Source organism: Cryptomeria japonica, chromosome 2 (assembly GCF_030272615.1).
Source record: "Cryptomeria japonica chromosome 2, Sugi_1.0, whole genome shotgun sequence".
Lineage (NCBI taxonomy): Eukaryota > Viridiplantae > Streptophyta > Pinopsida > Cupressales > Cupressaceae > Cryptomeria > Cryptomeria japonica.
In genome coordinates, this window is record NC_081406.1 from 16,097,084 (window position 1) to 16,111,110 (window position 14,027).

The 14,027-nt window shown below is 37.1% G+C and overlaps 1 protein-coding gene across 3 annotated transcripts in view; it reads left to right on the top strand.

Moving 5' to 3' along the window:
• Positions 1-13,583, top strand: part of LOC131035407 (protein MODIFIED TRANSPORT TO THE VACUOLE 1) — a 39,247-nt gene extending 25,664 nt beyond the window's left edge. Inside the window, exons 4-6 of one of the 3 annotated variants that reach the window (XM_057967107.2) lie at positions 7,498-8,487; positions 12,679-12,739; positions 13,087-13,583. In XM_057967107.2, coding sequence (XP_057823090.1) covers positions 7,498-8,487; positions 12,679-12,720 — 1,032 coding nt within the window. In that variant the 3' untranslated portion in view covers positions 12,721-12,739; positions 13,087-13,583. Of the gene's footprint in view, positions 1-7,497; positions 8,488-12,678 lie in introns of all 3 variants that reach the window. The other 2 variants (XM_057967108.2, XM_059214135.1) reach the window with 2 other exon arrangements.
• Positions 13,584-14,027: the final 444 nt, after the last annotated feature.

Below are 14,027 nucleotides of genomic sequence, written 5' to 3' on the forward strand. Positions count from 1 at the left end.
TTAATATTATCATGCCTTAAATTATTTTATTAAACTAGATAACCGTATTTATTCATAGTACAATTTATAGTGGCTATATTCAAGTCCCAATTCTTACTTCTTTTCTAATCCTCAACCCTGGATGGGGATTTACTTGTCTAGGACACGATGACATCACCTCCATAATTGGGCCCAGGTTTCAGGAACATCCATCCAGACCACCCTTGGGGCTCACCTAATTTGGGATGGATTTACTGCGCTTCTCCTTATGGGGGGTTAATACAAATGATTAAGAAATTGGGCTGTGAATATGCTAGTATCTTCTGTATTATGAATATATGCATTTATTGATATCATTAGCATAATACAAACATCAATCATATTGTAATCAATATTCCTAGTGCATGTATGTAATGGATTGTATTAAATACTTGGGAAACAATATATATCATTATATAAACAGATTGATGTTATAAGATATTAGCTTCATAGCAATCTGCTATCACAGAAGTGTAATGCCTGATCTTCTCCTTGACGAGTCTTGACCCTTTTATATCCTTTTTTGATCTGATTCTCTGATTCTATAGTCATACCTCCTCTTAGGGTGGCGTTTCCTAAGAGTAGTCTTCATCATTTGATTGCTGATCATTGTGCCTCTTCATAATTATTCCTTGCCTTGGGACGCCTTGTTTCACCTTAATGAACTGTTCCAGCTCTAAACATCATGTCTAAATCTAACTAATTACCAGTTATGAACTAAATCAAATCGCTGTTATTGAATGAGGGAGAAGCGATCCCTATAAGCAAGCATTGGTTGACATATAATAATACCTATCCTATACATTCTACTGCAGAGTTGCAGACTGGTTATGATGGAAATTGTGAAGTCTTACTTTTAGTAAGACAATTTCCAAATTCTGTTCGATGCTGATTGGAATGTCACGATGGGGACTTGACAACTGAGCAAAATATGTGGTAATTAGAAGATAGAAATGGTGATAGGCCAAGTGGGGTAAAATGGGATTGGAAGTGAGTTGGGCGAAAGGGAGTAGAAGCTTCTGTTTTGGTGCCCCTTAATTATGTTGAAGAATATTACAAGAAACACCACACAATGTTGTTTATGCCATGATCACAACACCAGTTTATAGGAAGTGCAATGTCCGCACTTTGAAATACAATTTAATGATAAATGATAATAATAAAATTAAAATAAAAATATAAAAGAATACAATTAAATATAATTAAATGTTAATTAAGTTAATGAATGGTCAAAGACATGAAATGAAAAGTTGTGACTCCCTCAAACATGAAATACAATCTTGAGTGGGGCAGGCTGCAATGTCTTGGAAAAGGGCATATTTTTGCACTTTTGTTAAAAAAAAAGACACTAGGTTTTTAGGTTTTTGGATGCAAAAAGACTATTAGAATAATATTCTTTATTGTTAATTAATGGTCAATAATGTAAATATTGTAAATTTAGTTTCTTTCTATTTTTTACAATTGTTTCTTTTAGAAACATCGTTGTTGTAATTATTTATTAATGATCTTCATGATCTTTTGTTAATACATCAAATTTTTGACCAATTACTTGAGTAATATGGTATTAGAGCTGGAAACTCAAATTTTCTGTTTTTTCTAATGAATTCGTGATTGAATTTTTTTAAGTTATTGAAAAATCGGAATTTTTTTGGGTGCATAGTTTTTTGGTTCATGTTTTTGTGTTTGAAGATCATCAAAGGTTTTGTGCAAGGTCGCGTCCTTCTTCCGACATCTTTCCCTCTTCACGCGTTTTTTTTCCTTCGGCACTGCGTCTTTTTGGCCCTTGACCTACATGTGAATTTTTTCGCAATTTTTTTCCGGCCTCACCTAGTTTTTTTGGCCTCTGCAGATTTTTTTTTTTGGCGACGAAAATAATTTTCACGATGGCTAGGGTTGTAACCCCTATTTTCTGTGGTAAATATAAAGACAAATCCGACTAGGGTTTTATCCAAATCCTTAGATTTTCTGGTCGGAATAAATTTTAGACCATAGATAATTGGTATGTTTTTCGAGACCTCAACTGGGTCGCCATCAAATTTTCCTGGGTGCATCGTTTTCCATGCCTCAATTTTTGAGCTGTCGGATCTACATTCTGATTTCAGATTCCTTGTGGGTTTTTTGAAAGCTAATTTGGAGTGTCGTCAGATTTTTTTGGGTCAACCGAAAATGTTTCTCAAAATCCATGCGAGATGTACTTCGTCTTTTTCGAAGTCTATACCTGATTCTGCCTCTGTTTCAGATTCACACCTTTTCAGATTTTCTCGTTTTCCATGCATTGGAAAACGTGCAAGATGGCGTCATTGACCAACTTGATGTTGGAAGGTATTCAGCGATTTAATGGCAAGAATTATAACACCTGGAAGCAGTGCATGCTGACTATTTTTGAATACCGCCGCCTTGATGATCTTGTTTTGGACAAAGAATCTCGTCCTACCACAACCGGATCTGATCCGGACAAATTTGATGATCACAATTGAGAAGCTGTGATGCTTCTTAAGCTCTCTGTCATAGATGACCAGTTACCTCAAAAATTTGGAAGCATCTGAAGGAGTTGCATAAGACATCCGACAAAAGCCGAGCGTTCTTTTTGAAGAACCAGTTGTTCTCCATCATGATGGATGAATGAATGTCCTTATAGGTGCATCTCACGAAGATTAAGGACATTCGAGATCAACTCGAAGCTATTGGTTGGAAAATGAAGAGGATATGGTAGTCATAACCTTGAAGAGTCTACCAAAATCCTACGAGCACTTCATAGAGACTCTCAACATTACGTCTACGAATGTTGATTTGAAATTTCCAGAGTTGTGCACCAAACTTCTATAGCAAGATCGCTGGAAACAACAGTTTGGTAGCGGTGTCACTTCGTCCTCCTCAGAGCAAGCCTTTGCAGCCACATCCTTTCACAAGGATAAAGGCAAATCTCAGTCATCTCAGCAGAAGGGCTTTAGTCAATCACATGAAGGTTCGAAGAAGAAGGTTCAATGCAATTATTGTCACAAATATGGCCATATGATTAAGGATTGTCGCAATCGGATAGCTTCTGAACAATGAAAGCAAGGGGGGTCTCAGCCTAAAGCCAATGTCGCTGAGCACACAAAGCAGAAAGAGTTTGCCTTTTACGCCTTCATGGCTAAAAGACCTGCAGACCATGTGAAATCTTCTGCTTGGTATATTGATTTTGGTGCTTCTTGGCATTTCACTCACAGGTGTGATTGGTTTACAGAATTCACTCCCTATATTGATTCGGTCATATTTGGAGGTGAAGAGTATACCGTTGTCAGCAAGGGCAACGTTCAGATACAGTCTGGTGGGAGGAATCTCATATTCCTCAATATATACCACGTTCCTGGCATGGAACTGAACCTTCTCTCTGTGATTCAAATTATGCAACATTCTCCTCAGCTTGATGTCATCTTCAGTGCACATAAGTGTTCGATTGTTGATCGTGCGACATGCACTACTGATGCTGTTGGTATTGAGGATCATGGTCTTTATAGACTTGTGGATAAAGGTGATTCTCTTGAGCATGCCTTTGTAGCAAAATCCTCCTCTATCACTCGTCTATGGCATCAACGATATGGTCACCTGAACATTCATTACCTTGCTCAACTTGTTCGGGAAAATTTAGTACACAGCCTACCTGAAACTCAAACTTAGAATCAACGAGTTTGTGAAGCTTGTCAGGCTGGGAAGCAGCATAGGACACCATTCAAGGATGGTGACTCATGGCGAGCCTCTAAGGTATTACAGTTGGTCCACGTTGATGTATGTGGTCCAACGAATACTACTTCTGTTATTGGGTGCAGGTATTTCTTGCTTTTTGTTGATGATTTCAGTTGTAAGATGTGGGTGTATTTTCTTAGACAGAAATTAGATGTGTTTCCTGTATTTCAGAAATTTAAGGCCCTAGTTGAAAAAGAGTCTGGTTGTTCTATTATTACTCTTAGGTCTGATAATGGGGGGGAGTTTTGTTCTACTGCTTTCTCCACTTTCTGTGATACACATGGCATATAACATTAGTTAACCAGACCCTACATGCCTCAGCAAAACAACGTTGTAGAACGTCGCAACTGCACCGTTACAGAAATGGCTAGGTCTATGCTGGAACACATAAATGTTCCTAAGAAGTATTGGGTAGAAGCAGTGTTTACTGCAGTCTATCTCCTTAATAGGTCTCCCACTCATGCTGTTAAGGGGAAGACTCCCGAGGAAGCATGGACTGGTCACAAACCTAGGACCAGTCATCTAAAAGTTTTTGGCTCTCTTGCATATGTTTGGATTCTAGATGCCAAGCGCTCTAAGTTGGATTCCAAGAGTCAAAGCTTATGTTTACAGGATACAGTGACAACCATAAGGCCTATCGACTGATTGATGTAGACATTGATCATCTTATCTTCAGTCGTGATGTTGTCTTTGATGAAGATCGAGGACCATTTCAGCTTTCCATTTCTGAACAGAATTCTGAGGATCAGCCTTTGAAGGCTTTTGATTTAGGTGCTCGTCTTCCATTTGGTTCACCTGATGGAAGGGATGATGTAGGTTTTGTATTTGATGATGCACTACTTGAATTTCCTCTGGATGATGCTAATCTTCCACCTGTTCCAGATCCTCTTCCACCTCCAGTTCCAATTATTCCTCCTTCATTTGATGTTGGCACTTCTACTCTCCGGCCTAAATGGTGGGCTAAGACCATCAGTGATCTTCGTCTTGATGAGCTCATTGAGGGTAGATTTTCCAGAAATAAGGGCAAGCAACAAAATATAGTTATCTTTGCTCTCATGGCCAACATTCATAGTATTTATAAGCCTTAGACCTATACAGAGGCAAAAGGGATTCCAGAGTGGGAACAGGCAATGGATGCAGAATACTAGAGCCTTTTGAAGAACAACACCTAGGTTCTCTCTGATCTTCCTCCAGGGAAGAAGCCCATTAGCTACAAATGGGTGTACAAGGTCAAGTATCATGTTGATGGTACTTCAGATAAATACAAGGCCAGATTAGTTGCTCGAGGATTCACACGGCGGGAGGGCATTGATTATGAGGAGACATTTGCTCCTACTGCCAAGATGAGTACCATTCGTCTTCTTCTCGCTATTGCAGCTCAGTTTGGATGGAAAGTCCATCAGATGGATGTTAAGAGTGCCTTCCTCAATGGGGAGTTGCAGGATGAAGTCTACATGACGCAGCCTCCTAGTTTCAAGGTTGCCAACAAAGAACATCAAGTATGTAGACTCGTTAAAGCACTCTATGGACTCAAACAGGCTCCATGAGCGTGGTACACTAGGAGTCATGGTCCTAGACTCAGTGGGTTCACAGATTCAAATTGGGCAGGTTCGGTTGATGACAGGAAGTCAACCTCTGGATATGTGTTCAGTTTGGGATCTGGTGCAGTCACATGGACTAGTAAAAAGCAGCAGGCAATGACTCTCTCCTCGACCGAAGCAAAATATCGAGGAGCAGCTAAGGTAGCATGTGAGGCAGTTTGGCTTTGCCAGATGCTTGTAGATATGTAGATATCTCAAGCAAGTCCGATTCCCTTGTTCTGTGATAATCAGGGAGTGCTCAAACTTGCCAAGAATGTTGTCTTCCATGAAAGAACCAAGCACGTGGAAACTCACTATCATTTCATCAGACAGCTTGTTGAAGATGGTTCAGTTCAGTTGCTGTATGTTCCAACAACGGAGCAGACAACAGATATTCTCACCAAGTCGCTCAGTCCAGATAAGTTTGCTAAATTTAGGGGGCAGCTTGGTGTTGTTGACAGATTGACCATTAAGGGAGGGTATTAGAATAATATTCTTTATTGTTAATTAATGGTCAATAATTTAAATATTGTAAATTTAGTTTCTTTCTATTTTTTACGATTGTTTCTTTTAGAAACATCGTTGTTGTAATTCTTTATTAATGATCTTCATGATCATTTGTTAATACATCAATTTTTTTACCAATTACTTTTGTAATAAAGACACTCATATTCGAATTGTAACTGTTCTTGGTGTGGATTGACATGGGATGAATGAGAAACCATGCTCCAAGAAATTGTAGAGGAGCTTTGATGAAAATTCTTTGTTTCTTGACAATTTTTTGACAATTTTCCAGCTATAGCAGTCTGAGTTTTGCTTTTTACGATCTTGTATGGACATTGGCAGGTCTGGAAATAAAGGTAAAAATAAGTAATAGTTGCTAGGTGATGATTTTGTGGGGATGTGAATTATAATGTCGTTAATAACAGCATGTTGTGAGGGTCATTCACTTACATTGGCATGGACACCCGACCTTGGAGAGATTCATAAGACATTCTTAACAGTGGGCTTGTATAGATGAATGTTGTAATTGGCAATAGGGATCCAGTCTTACCATTCCATGACTAATATCTTCAATCCATCATTAAATGTATATTGGATTTTTTTTGAAACCCATTACACATGACAACACAGGAATATAACGTGAATTGGTATCTGCTAAGGCTTGGAATAGTAGCTCTTATCAATGATGAGAAAGTTCAGAAAGGGTTAATGAATAACAATAAGAAAATTTATAAAAGAATAGGGCGACAAATCTTTTGGTTGAGTGGGTAAAGTTTGCAAGTGTGGCTTCAAGAGGGAGTCTAGAGAGGATAGATACACTCTTGTCTAGATTAATCCCACTGGATGGTGGTACTACACGGTTATTTGAATCTAGTGTTATAGATGCTTGTGAATTTGTTTCTTTCTCAGGTTGCTAGTTTCTTTGTTGCTTAGATGAATTAGTCTACTTATAGCTGCATTCACTGATATAAGAGGAAGAAACAAACCTCATGGAGAGCAAAGAATCTAGTAGCACAAAGTGCCTTGTGTCTCAAGTATAACAAGTGTTGCGTTTAGAGAGACTTTGGTGGAATGATGGGTAATTGAATTGGGGGATCTGGATAGATAGATGAGTACACAGAATCTTAGGTGGGTTTGGTTGGGATCTAATTTGAGCAGTTAGATGATCTGACCTCCAACGTTGATTCTAATGAGGACAAGTTATCGACATCGTAGATTATGAGTGTGATTGTGATGGTTGAGCTTACTGCTTTGTGCATTTTGACACTATCATTTTGATTGATACACGTTCTGAATCCTGGTCATTGTTATAGTTTGTGATTTTGAGAATTAATTATACCTTTTTTTTAATACTCAAACACGATGCTCACGGATGAATGAGATAAAGATATTTGCTTCAATTTCATGTTATAGTCTGTCATTTTGAGAGTTGCTTATACTTTCTCTTTAATATTCGTTGTTCAACCACAATGTTTGTATTGATTTATTCAACTGCAATGTTCATTGATGAATGATATATTCATCTGAGGTGTTATCTTTATTATTAGATATACATGCTATGTTACTTTAGTTACAGCGTGTCTGAAAGTGATTTTGGTTGGAGCTATTTATGTCATTTATAGTGTTAAATTTATGATTTGACCTTTTTCTGATGTATAATGTGCACCAGGTATTGGCTCTTCTGGGAGGCAGTACTACAGTTAATGATAAAACCACAACGATAGAAACGCCAAATGGTTCTACTAGACCTGTTGCTGTTGAGATGCCAGATCTAATAGACACTGGCGAAATGGACCTGCTTGCAACTGAAGATCCTTCACAAGTAAAAATTAATGAAACTACAACATCATCTATGGTAGACTTATTGGGTGATAGTATTCAGTTTGTTACAGAGGAAACAAACACTATATATAAAGAAGAGGACCCTTTTGCTGGCTTGTCTATTCACACCAATGTAAATGAGGGCAGTAACTCTACCAGTAATCTTTTTTCTGGTCTGGTCATTGGTACTGACAGCGAAATAGAAAATGAAGTGAGTAGAAGTCCGTTCAAGGAAGAAAATAGTTTTTTTAGTGATTTTTCTCCAAGTGTAGAGCACCACCAGAGCAAGCCTCCTTCACTGCCTGAAAACTTGGATGATCTGTTTAGCTCTTTATCAGTGAGTCAACCCTTTTCAGACAGTAGTCAACAGAGAGAAAAAAACAATGCTGGAAATGTTATTCCTAATGATCCACAAGCAGGATTGCAGTTTCTTCAGCAAAATCATCTAACAGGGTATCAGGCTTTTAATACTGCACCGAGCTCTCAGATAATGGGTGGGAATTCACCACTTCTATCCTCGGTTGGCCCTATAAATAACCTCCCACAAAATATGATGATGCCTCAAATGTTTCCGTTACAGTCAATGAACTTTGGACCCATTGGAAATCCACTTGCACAGCAGCAACTACTAGCTGCAATGGCTAATTTGCAGCGTTTTGGAATGGGAGCAAATTCTGATTCTGGAGGCCTTTTGCAGACTGATTCCGGAATTGGCAAAGGGTCTTCTCATATGTATCCAGATGGCTTTGATTTTTCAAGCGATCCATTGTCTAGTCATGTTTTAAGTGCAGAAAGCTCAAGAAAAGAGGAGAAAACAAGAGCCTTTGACTTTATTGCAGTAAGTTTAAAATATGAAAGGAATTGACAAGGACTACTTTCTGCTTATTTAAGATGTTTTGGTTTGTCCATATTTTCTTTTAAGTTTTAACTATAGGAAACAAATCTTATAGCATCTAAATCATGTTGAAGTTCCTAGATTCCATATTGCTAGCAGAATTTGTTAAATTGAGTACATAGAAGGATCTTGGGTGGTGTAATTGATTCTAGCCTTAACATTCCTTACAGAATCTTCTGTGAACAATTCTAGTTTCTTGGTATCAAATTTAAAAGTCAAGTTCTTTGATGAGTTTTGTTGCATGAGCCCGTTCTTAGTGACTTGTTGCCAGAGAGTCAAACTGTGTATAGTAATATACTAGGTAGAGATCTTCCTTGACCAGCCACCTCTATCCTGGATACTGAGATAGAAATTAATTTCATGCCAAATAAGAACAACTTTTACTTGAACTCTCACCAATATCAATCATCAAATAATCATTCCCATGTGGGTGCCAACAATCATGAAAGTTTTTAGAATTCTGAAGTTTTACTAATATTCTTTTGTATTTGTTATTTTTTGGGTTCACAGTAAAGTTGAAAAATATCAAGATTATGGAATTTGAATCAGATTTAGGAGGGTTGTTGCAAAGCCTGGGATATGCTTTGTTACAATGGATTTTACATATAAATAATTATAGATGTTACTCACTTTAGGTAAAAACTTGAAATAACAGATTCACTGGAAATTTTGATTTCTACTTTATCTGGTGCCATTGCAAAACCTGAATCCTCGCACAAAATTCTGATCGTTGGTGACCTCAAATTAATGTCTGAAAGATCAATAATTAGCTTCTTTTTCCAGGTTGTCTCCATGCTAGTGCTTGAGTCAAAATGTTTAACATTAACAGCAGTGTTTGAATCTTTCTTCCCACTATTATTTGCAATATCATTTATTGTAAGGCCTCAGGATTCAATGAGTTTAAAATTTGAATGTCCCCTTGGTTTGTGGTCCATGTGAGCTTAATCTGCATAGCTTTGGTCAAAATTAGCACCTGCACTAATACTTGAAGACAATATTTCTTATTAGGCAGCTGCTTTGGAATGTTAATTCCCAATTTTGCAACATTGTTTGCTGTGAGGCCCAAGATTCAATGAATTAAAATTCTCCCTTGGTTTGTGCTCTCTGTGATATTGATGGCAGTGTGTCATAGCATAATCTCCATGGTCCTGTTCTAAACCAGCTACTGTGCGAATCCTTAAGTCAATTTTTATTTCAACAGCTGTGTTGGAGTCTTTCTTACTGATACTGTTTTCTGCAAGGTCTATGGATTCAACGAATGGAAATTCTTCCTTGATTTGTGCTTCACATGGCATTGACGGCAGGGTGCACTAGCTTAATCTCCATAGCCCTATCATCTATTAACATCCAACACTGTTGGACGCCTGAAAAGATGACCTCAATAGCATACAGCTACCATGCCTATGTTGTTTGTTTTCTTTGTTCAGCTCAACCAGCATGCTGCTAAACTGAAGCAAAAGCCCAACAGGGTTGTTGATTCTGTAGCATTACCAATTTAGAGGGTGGACTTTTGCGAATAGAAAGACAAACTGCATCTGAGGAGGTGTGAGATTTGAGGAGGCAATATGGAAGAAAACCAGTTGCCAAATCTGATCTTTTAAGAAGGTACATGTGCTTCTCACAGCACTTATGACCCATAGGATTACCATTTGTGAGGCTGGAATGCTTGGCACTCTGGCCACTTTGGCCCTCATTGGAATCCCTGCCTCATGTATTTTGGGAAAAACATATAACCTTGGGGCGATTTCTTCACTTATGAGTTAAGTTCTTATTGAAATCTGCACGTAGAGGATTTTAAAATTGCCTTGGATGCCTTCCTGTACATCACATTAATTGGATTGCTTGATAACTCCTTAATAGCTGCCACTGTTTTATGAATGGTCTACCATTTTTTTATTAGTAGTCTTTTATATTCATGGTCACCATCTGATACCCTTGCTGATTTGTTGATAATTAAATTATGGCTTTCTTTTAGATCCTTCAAAGCCAACCATTTCTACCATTTTTTATTAGTAGTCTTTTATATTCATGGTCACCATCTGATGCCCTTGCTGATTTGTTGATAATTAAATTATGGCATTCTTTTAGATCCTTCAAAGCCAACCATTCCTCACATATAAATGTTATCATCCGGTGACTTTATCCTAATCAAGATACTACACAACTCACTCCACTCCTGTCACCTCATCAGGCAAATGACAAATAACAGTACAATATCTTGAATAGAACTTTTGATTGGTACATTGTCCAGTTTCACCACGAAACCTAAACCCTTTCTCAAAATGCTGATTGTTGGTTGGCTTAAATTAATTTCAGAAACATCAACGACCAGCTTCTCTTTTCAATCTGCTTGTTATGGAATCCTCCTTTCCAATACCATAAATATTATTTACTGCAGGGGGATGCAGATTTAATAGAAGGAAATTCTACCTTGGTTTTGCATCATGTGACATTGCTGGCAAGATTATCATAGCTTGATCTCCATAGGATCTGTTCTAAACTTCTAAATTAGCACATAACACCATCTGCCATATTGAATGGATGACAGGCAGCCCCCATGTTCAGTTGCTTGTTCTTCTTGTTCAGCTTCACCTCTAGGCTGCCAACTTGAAGAAAAGACTCAATAAGGAAACTATTGATTACTACTGCATTGGCAATCAAGGAGGCGGACTTTTGTGAATGGAAGGGCAAACTACATCTGAGGAGGTGTCATGGGAGAAAAGCAGGTTACAATATCTGAATTCTTTTGAGAAAGCACGTGTGCTTCCACAAGCGATGCATTGAGGACACTGTTAGAAAAAGCATAATGTCCAAATAAATATCCTGCCCTAATATTCTACTTAATAGTAATACATAAATTTTTCTTTTCATACTTAAGATAGCTTGTCATGCGATCTAATCCTTCTCTTGCATCACCTGAATTTCACGAATTTCACTTTCTGGCTCGAACATAATTGAGTTTGCAAGTTGATTCAGGCAAAGGCAACTAAATTTGTCACAGCATAGGCAACTGTTGATGTTGAAGGTGCATTTTTAATCCAAAATTAAAAAAGAGTTTTGGATATAATCAGGATCTGTTGCCTCCAAAATGCTTCAATTCACCTAATTAAGCGCTCTCTGAAATGCTATTCATCTTGCTTTCTCTGGAATGTTATTCATCTTTCTTTCTCTGGAATGTTATTCATCGTGAAAGCTACAATTTTTTTGTTCAATCGTTTGTGCTCAACTCATAAAAGTAAGAACCATTTTCCACAGGAAATTCAACATTTGAAATTGGCAGCTTTGCTGCACAGCAGAAAACTTTTTGTGACATGTTTATTAAACTTGTTTGGCTTTTAAGCTCTCATTCAGATATACCACTCAGAATGCTGGTCAAAGCTGGCATCTATGTGGTCAGATCTACATGTAGCAAATAAACTGCCATGGTGCGAGTAATAACAAAAGTAGGAAAAAAATGTCTTTCGTATTAATTTTTTGGGATTATGTAATTTAATGAAAACAACTGAGTTTTACCAATTTAAATCCATCGACTCCGAGTGATGCTGTTGTCCTGTGTGTGACCATTTGGAGAGGAGCAAAACAAGAGAGTTCAATGCTGAAAGTGAATGCCCATCCAACTATATTTTGATTTCAAAGATGATAGTGTGTGAATGCCTGCCATAACTTCATTCGCTCCTTTCACTTGCTAATTTATAGATATTCAATCACGCATAGTAAAAGTTCAGATTTGTGTGAATCACCATATCAAGGCATGCACGTTCAACTATCTTCAGGTATGACATCTTTTTGATATCCTAGTTTGCATCTGGCAAGTTCTATTGCCTGTAAAATCTGTTTTCAACACACGTCTGCTTTGATTTGGTCAGTTCTTTCCTTGAATAGTCCCCTATAACAATAGATGGGGCATAATTGAAAATAACTGTGGAGGGGGAAGATGAAATTTTGCTGCCGTACAGTAGGTATCCCCAACTAAGGCAAACTTAATAATCTTATCATACATTGAAAACCCTAAAGAGAAAACTTGTATGCAACTTGCATCTATCCGCTTTCATGTCTAGTTGTAAATAATGTGATTGTCTGCAAATATGTTTTGTGCTCAACATTGTCGCTAATTAATGCTTACTGATCTGGCAGGACCACATTTCTGCTGCCAAAAATGTGAAGAAAGTTACTTGAAGTGCAAGGTATCATACTGGTAAAGTCTGATAAGAACTGCCAGTTGTCGAGTCCTGCAAAATAATACCTTCACAGTCAATTCGGGAAATTTGAGATTTTTAAATTGTCTTTCTGTTGGCGGCTTCTCCATTTCAATAAAGTAATAAGTTGTTTGAGACTTATTGCACAGTGAAGGTTATTGAGTGACATGGAACTGTTTCTTGCTCATGTATTATCATTTGTTGTATGATGCCTAAAATAACTGGTCCAAAATTCTGTTCTAAATTAGCTCAGGTCATGCAACTGAGAGATTATTTTTCTTATTGTGTTAAATTAATCTCCTCTTCTCATGCATTTCATGCTTATGCATGTGTGGCATTTATGCAGATCACATATTGAAAGTTGATTCGAGTGATGGAAAATATGCAGGGTTAGATGCCAGTGACTGGGCATTTTTCTCGGTCCCATATGGTTCATAATGGGGTAAATTATATTTTACAGGCTACCTCCATTGTATTATTTCTCTGATGCATATGTTGATTGCAGCTATAATGGTGTTTAGTTTATCCTCTTACTAGGAAGGAAATATCTATGTACTGCAATTTGGTTGAGTCATGTGGCGATGTCCCAATTTTTTATAAATCAAAATGTGCGGTTATGTGTTCTCATCCAACTGCATACAAGGCTGCTTGTTCAATAGATTCGAACTGTTGCTTCTCCTCTCTATTCAAATGCTATGCATAACAACCTTTCGTAATGCTAGCAAGGTACTAAATTATCATACTTGTTAAGGTGTTCAAAGCAAAGTTTGACATGCTAATGCTTCTCTAGTACTGTATCTAAAAGATTGGAAGAGAATCCAAAGCAAGGTGCACGTTATTTTCTGCATTATTTTATATTTTTTTGCCATTATACATAATCAATCATCATGGTGCTATTACAATATATTTTAACGGCTATTCATCGTAAAATGCCAAATATTTATTGATGGAAAAAATTAGTTCAATATTATTAAGAATCTTAGTTATATATAATTAATTGACTTATTATAATATTCATTCCAATAGGATATGATATAATTTCTAATTAATGCCGAGAGGTATTCTATAATGGCAGCAAGGGGTGGAGTGAAATGGAAGTGTGGTAATGTTAATTTTTATCTTTTAGCTTAATTTTGACAATCATTCACTTGTCCAAATATTAATATTAATTATAAGCTTAATATTTCTAAAACAAACAACATATAAAACAAAATATACCCTCATCAAATTTTTTAATATAAATATAAAATAAAACGAAAAATATTTAAAAATAATCCACCATTACAT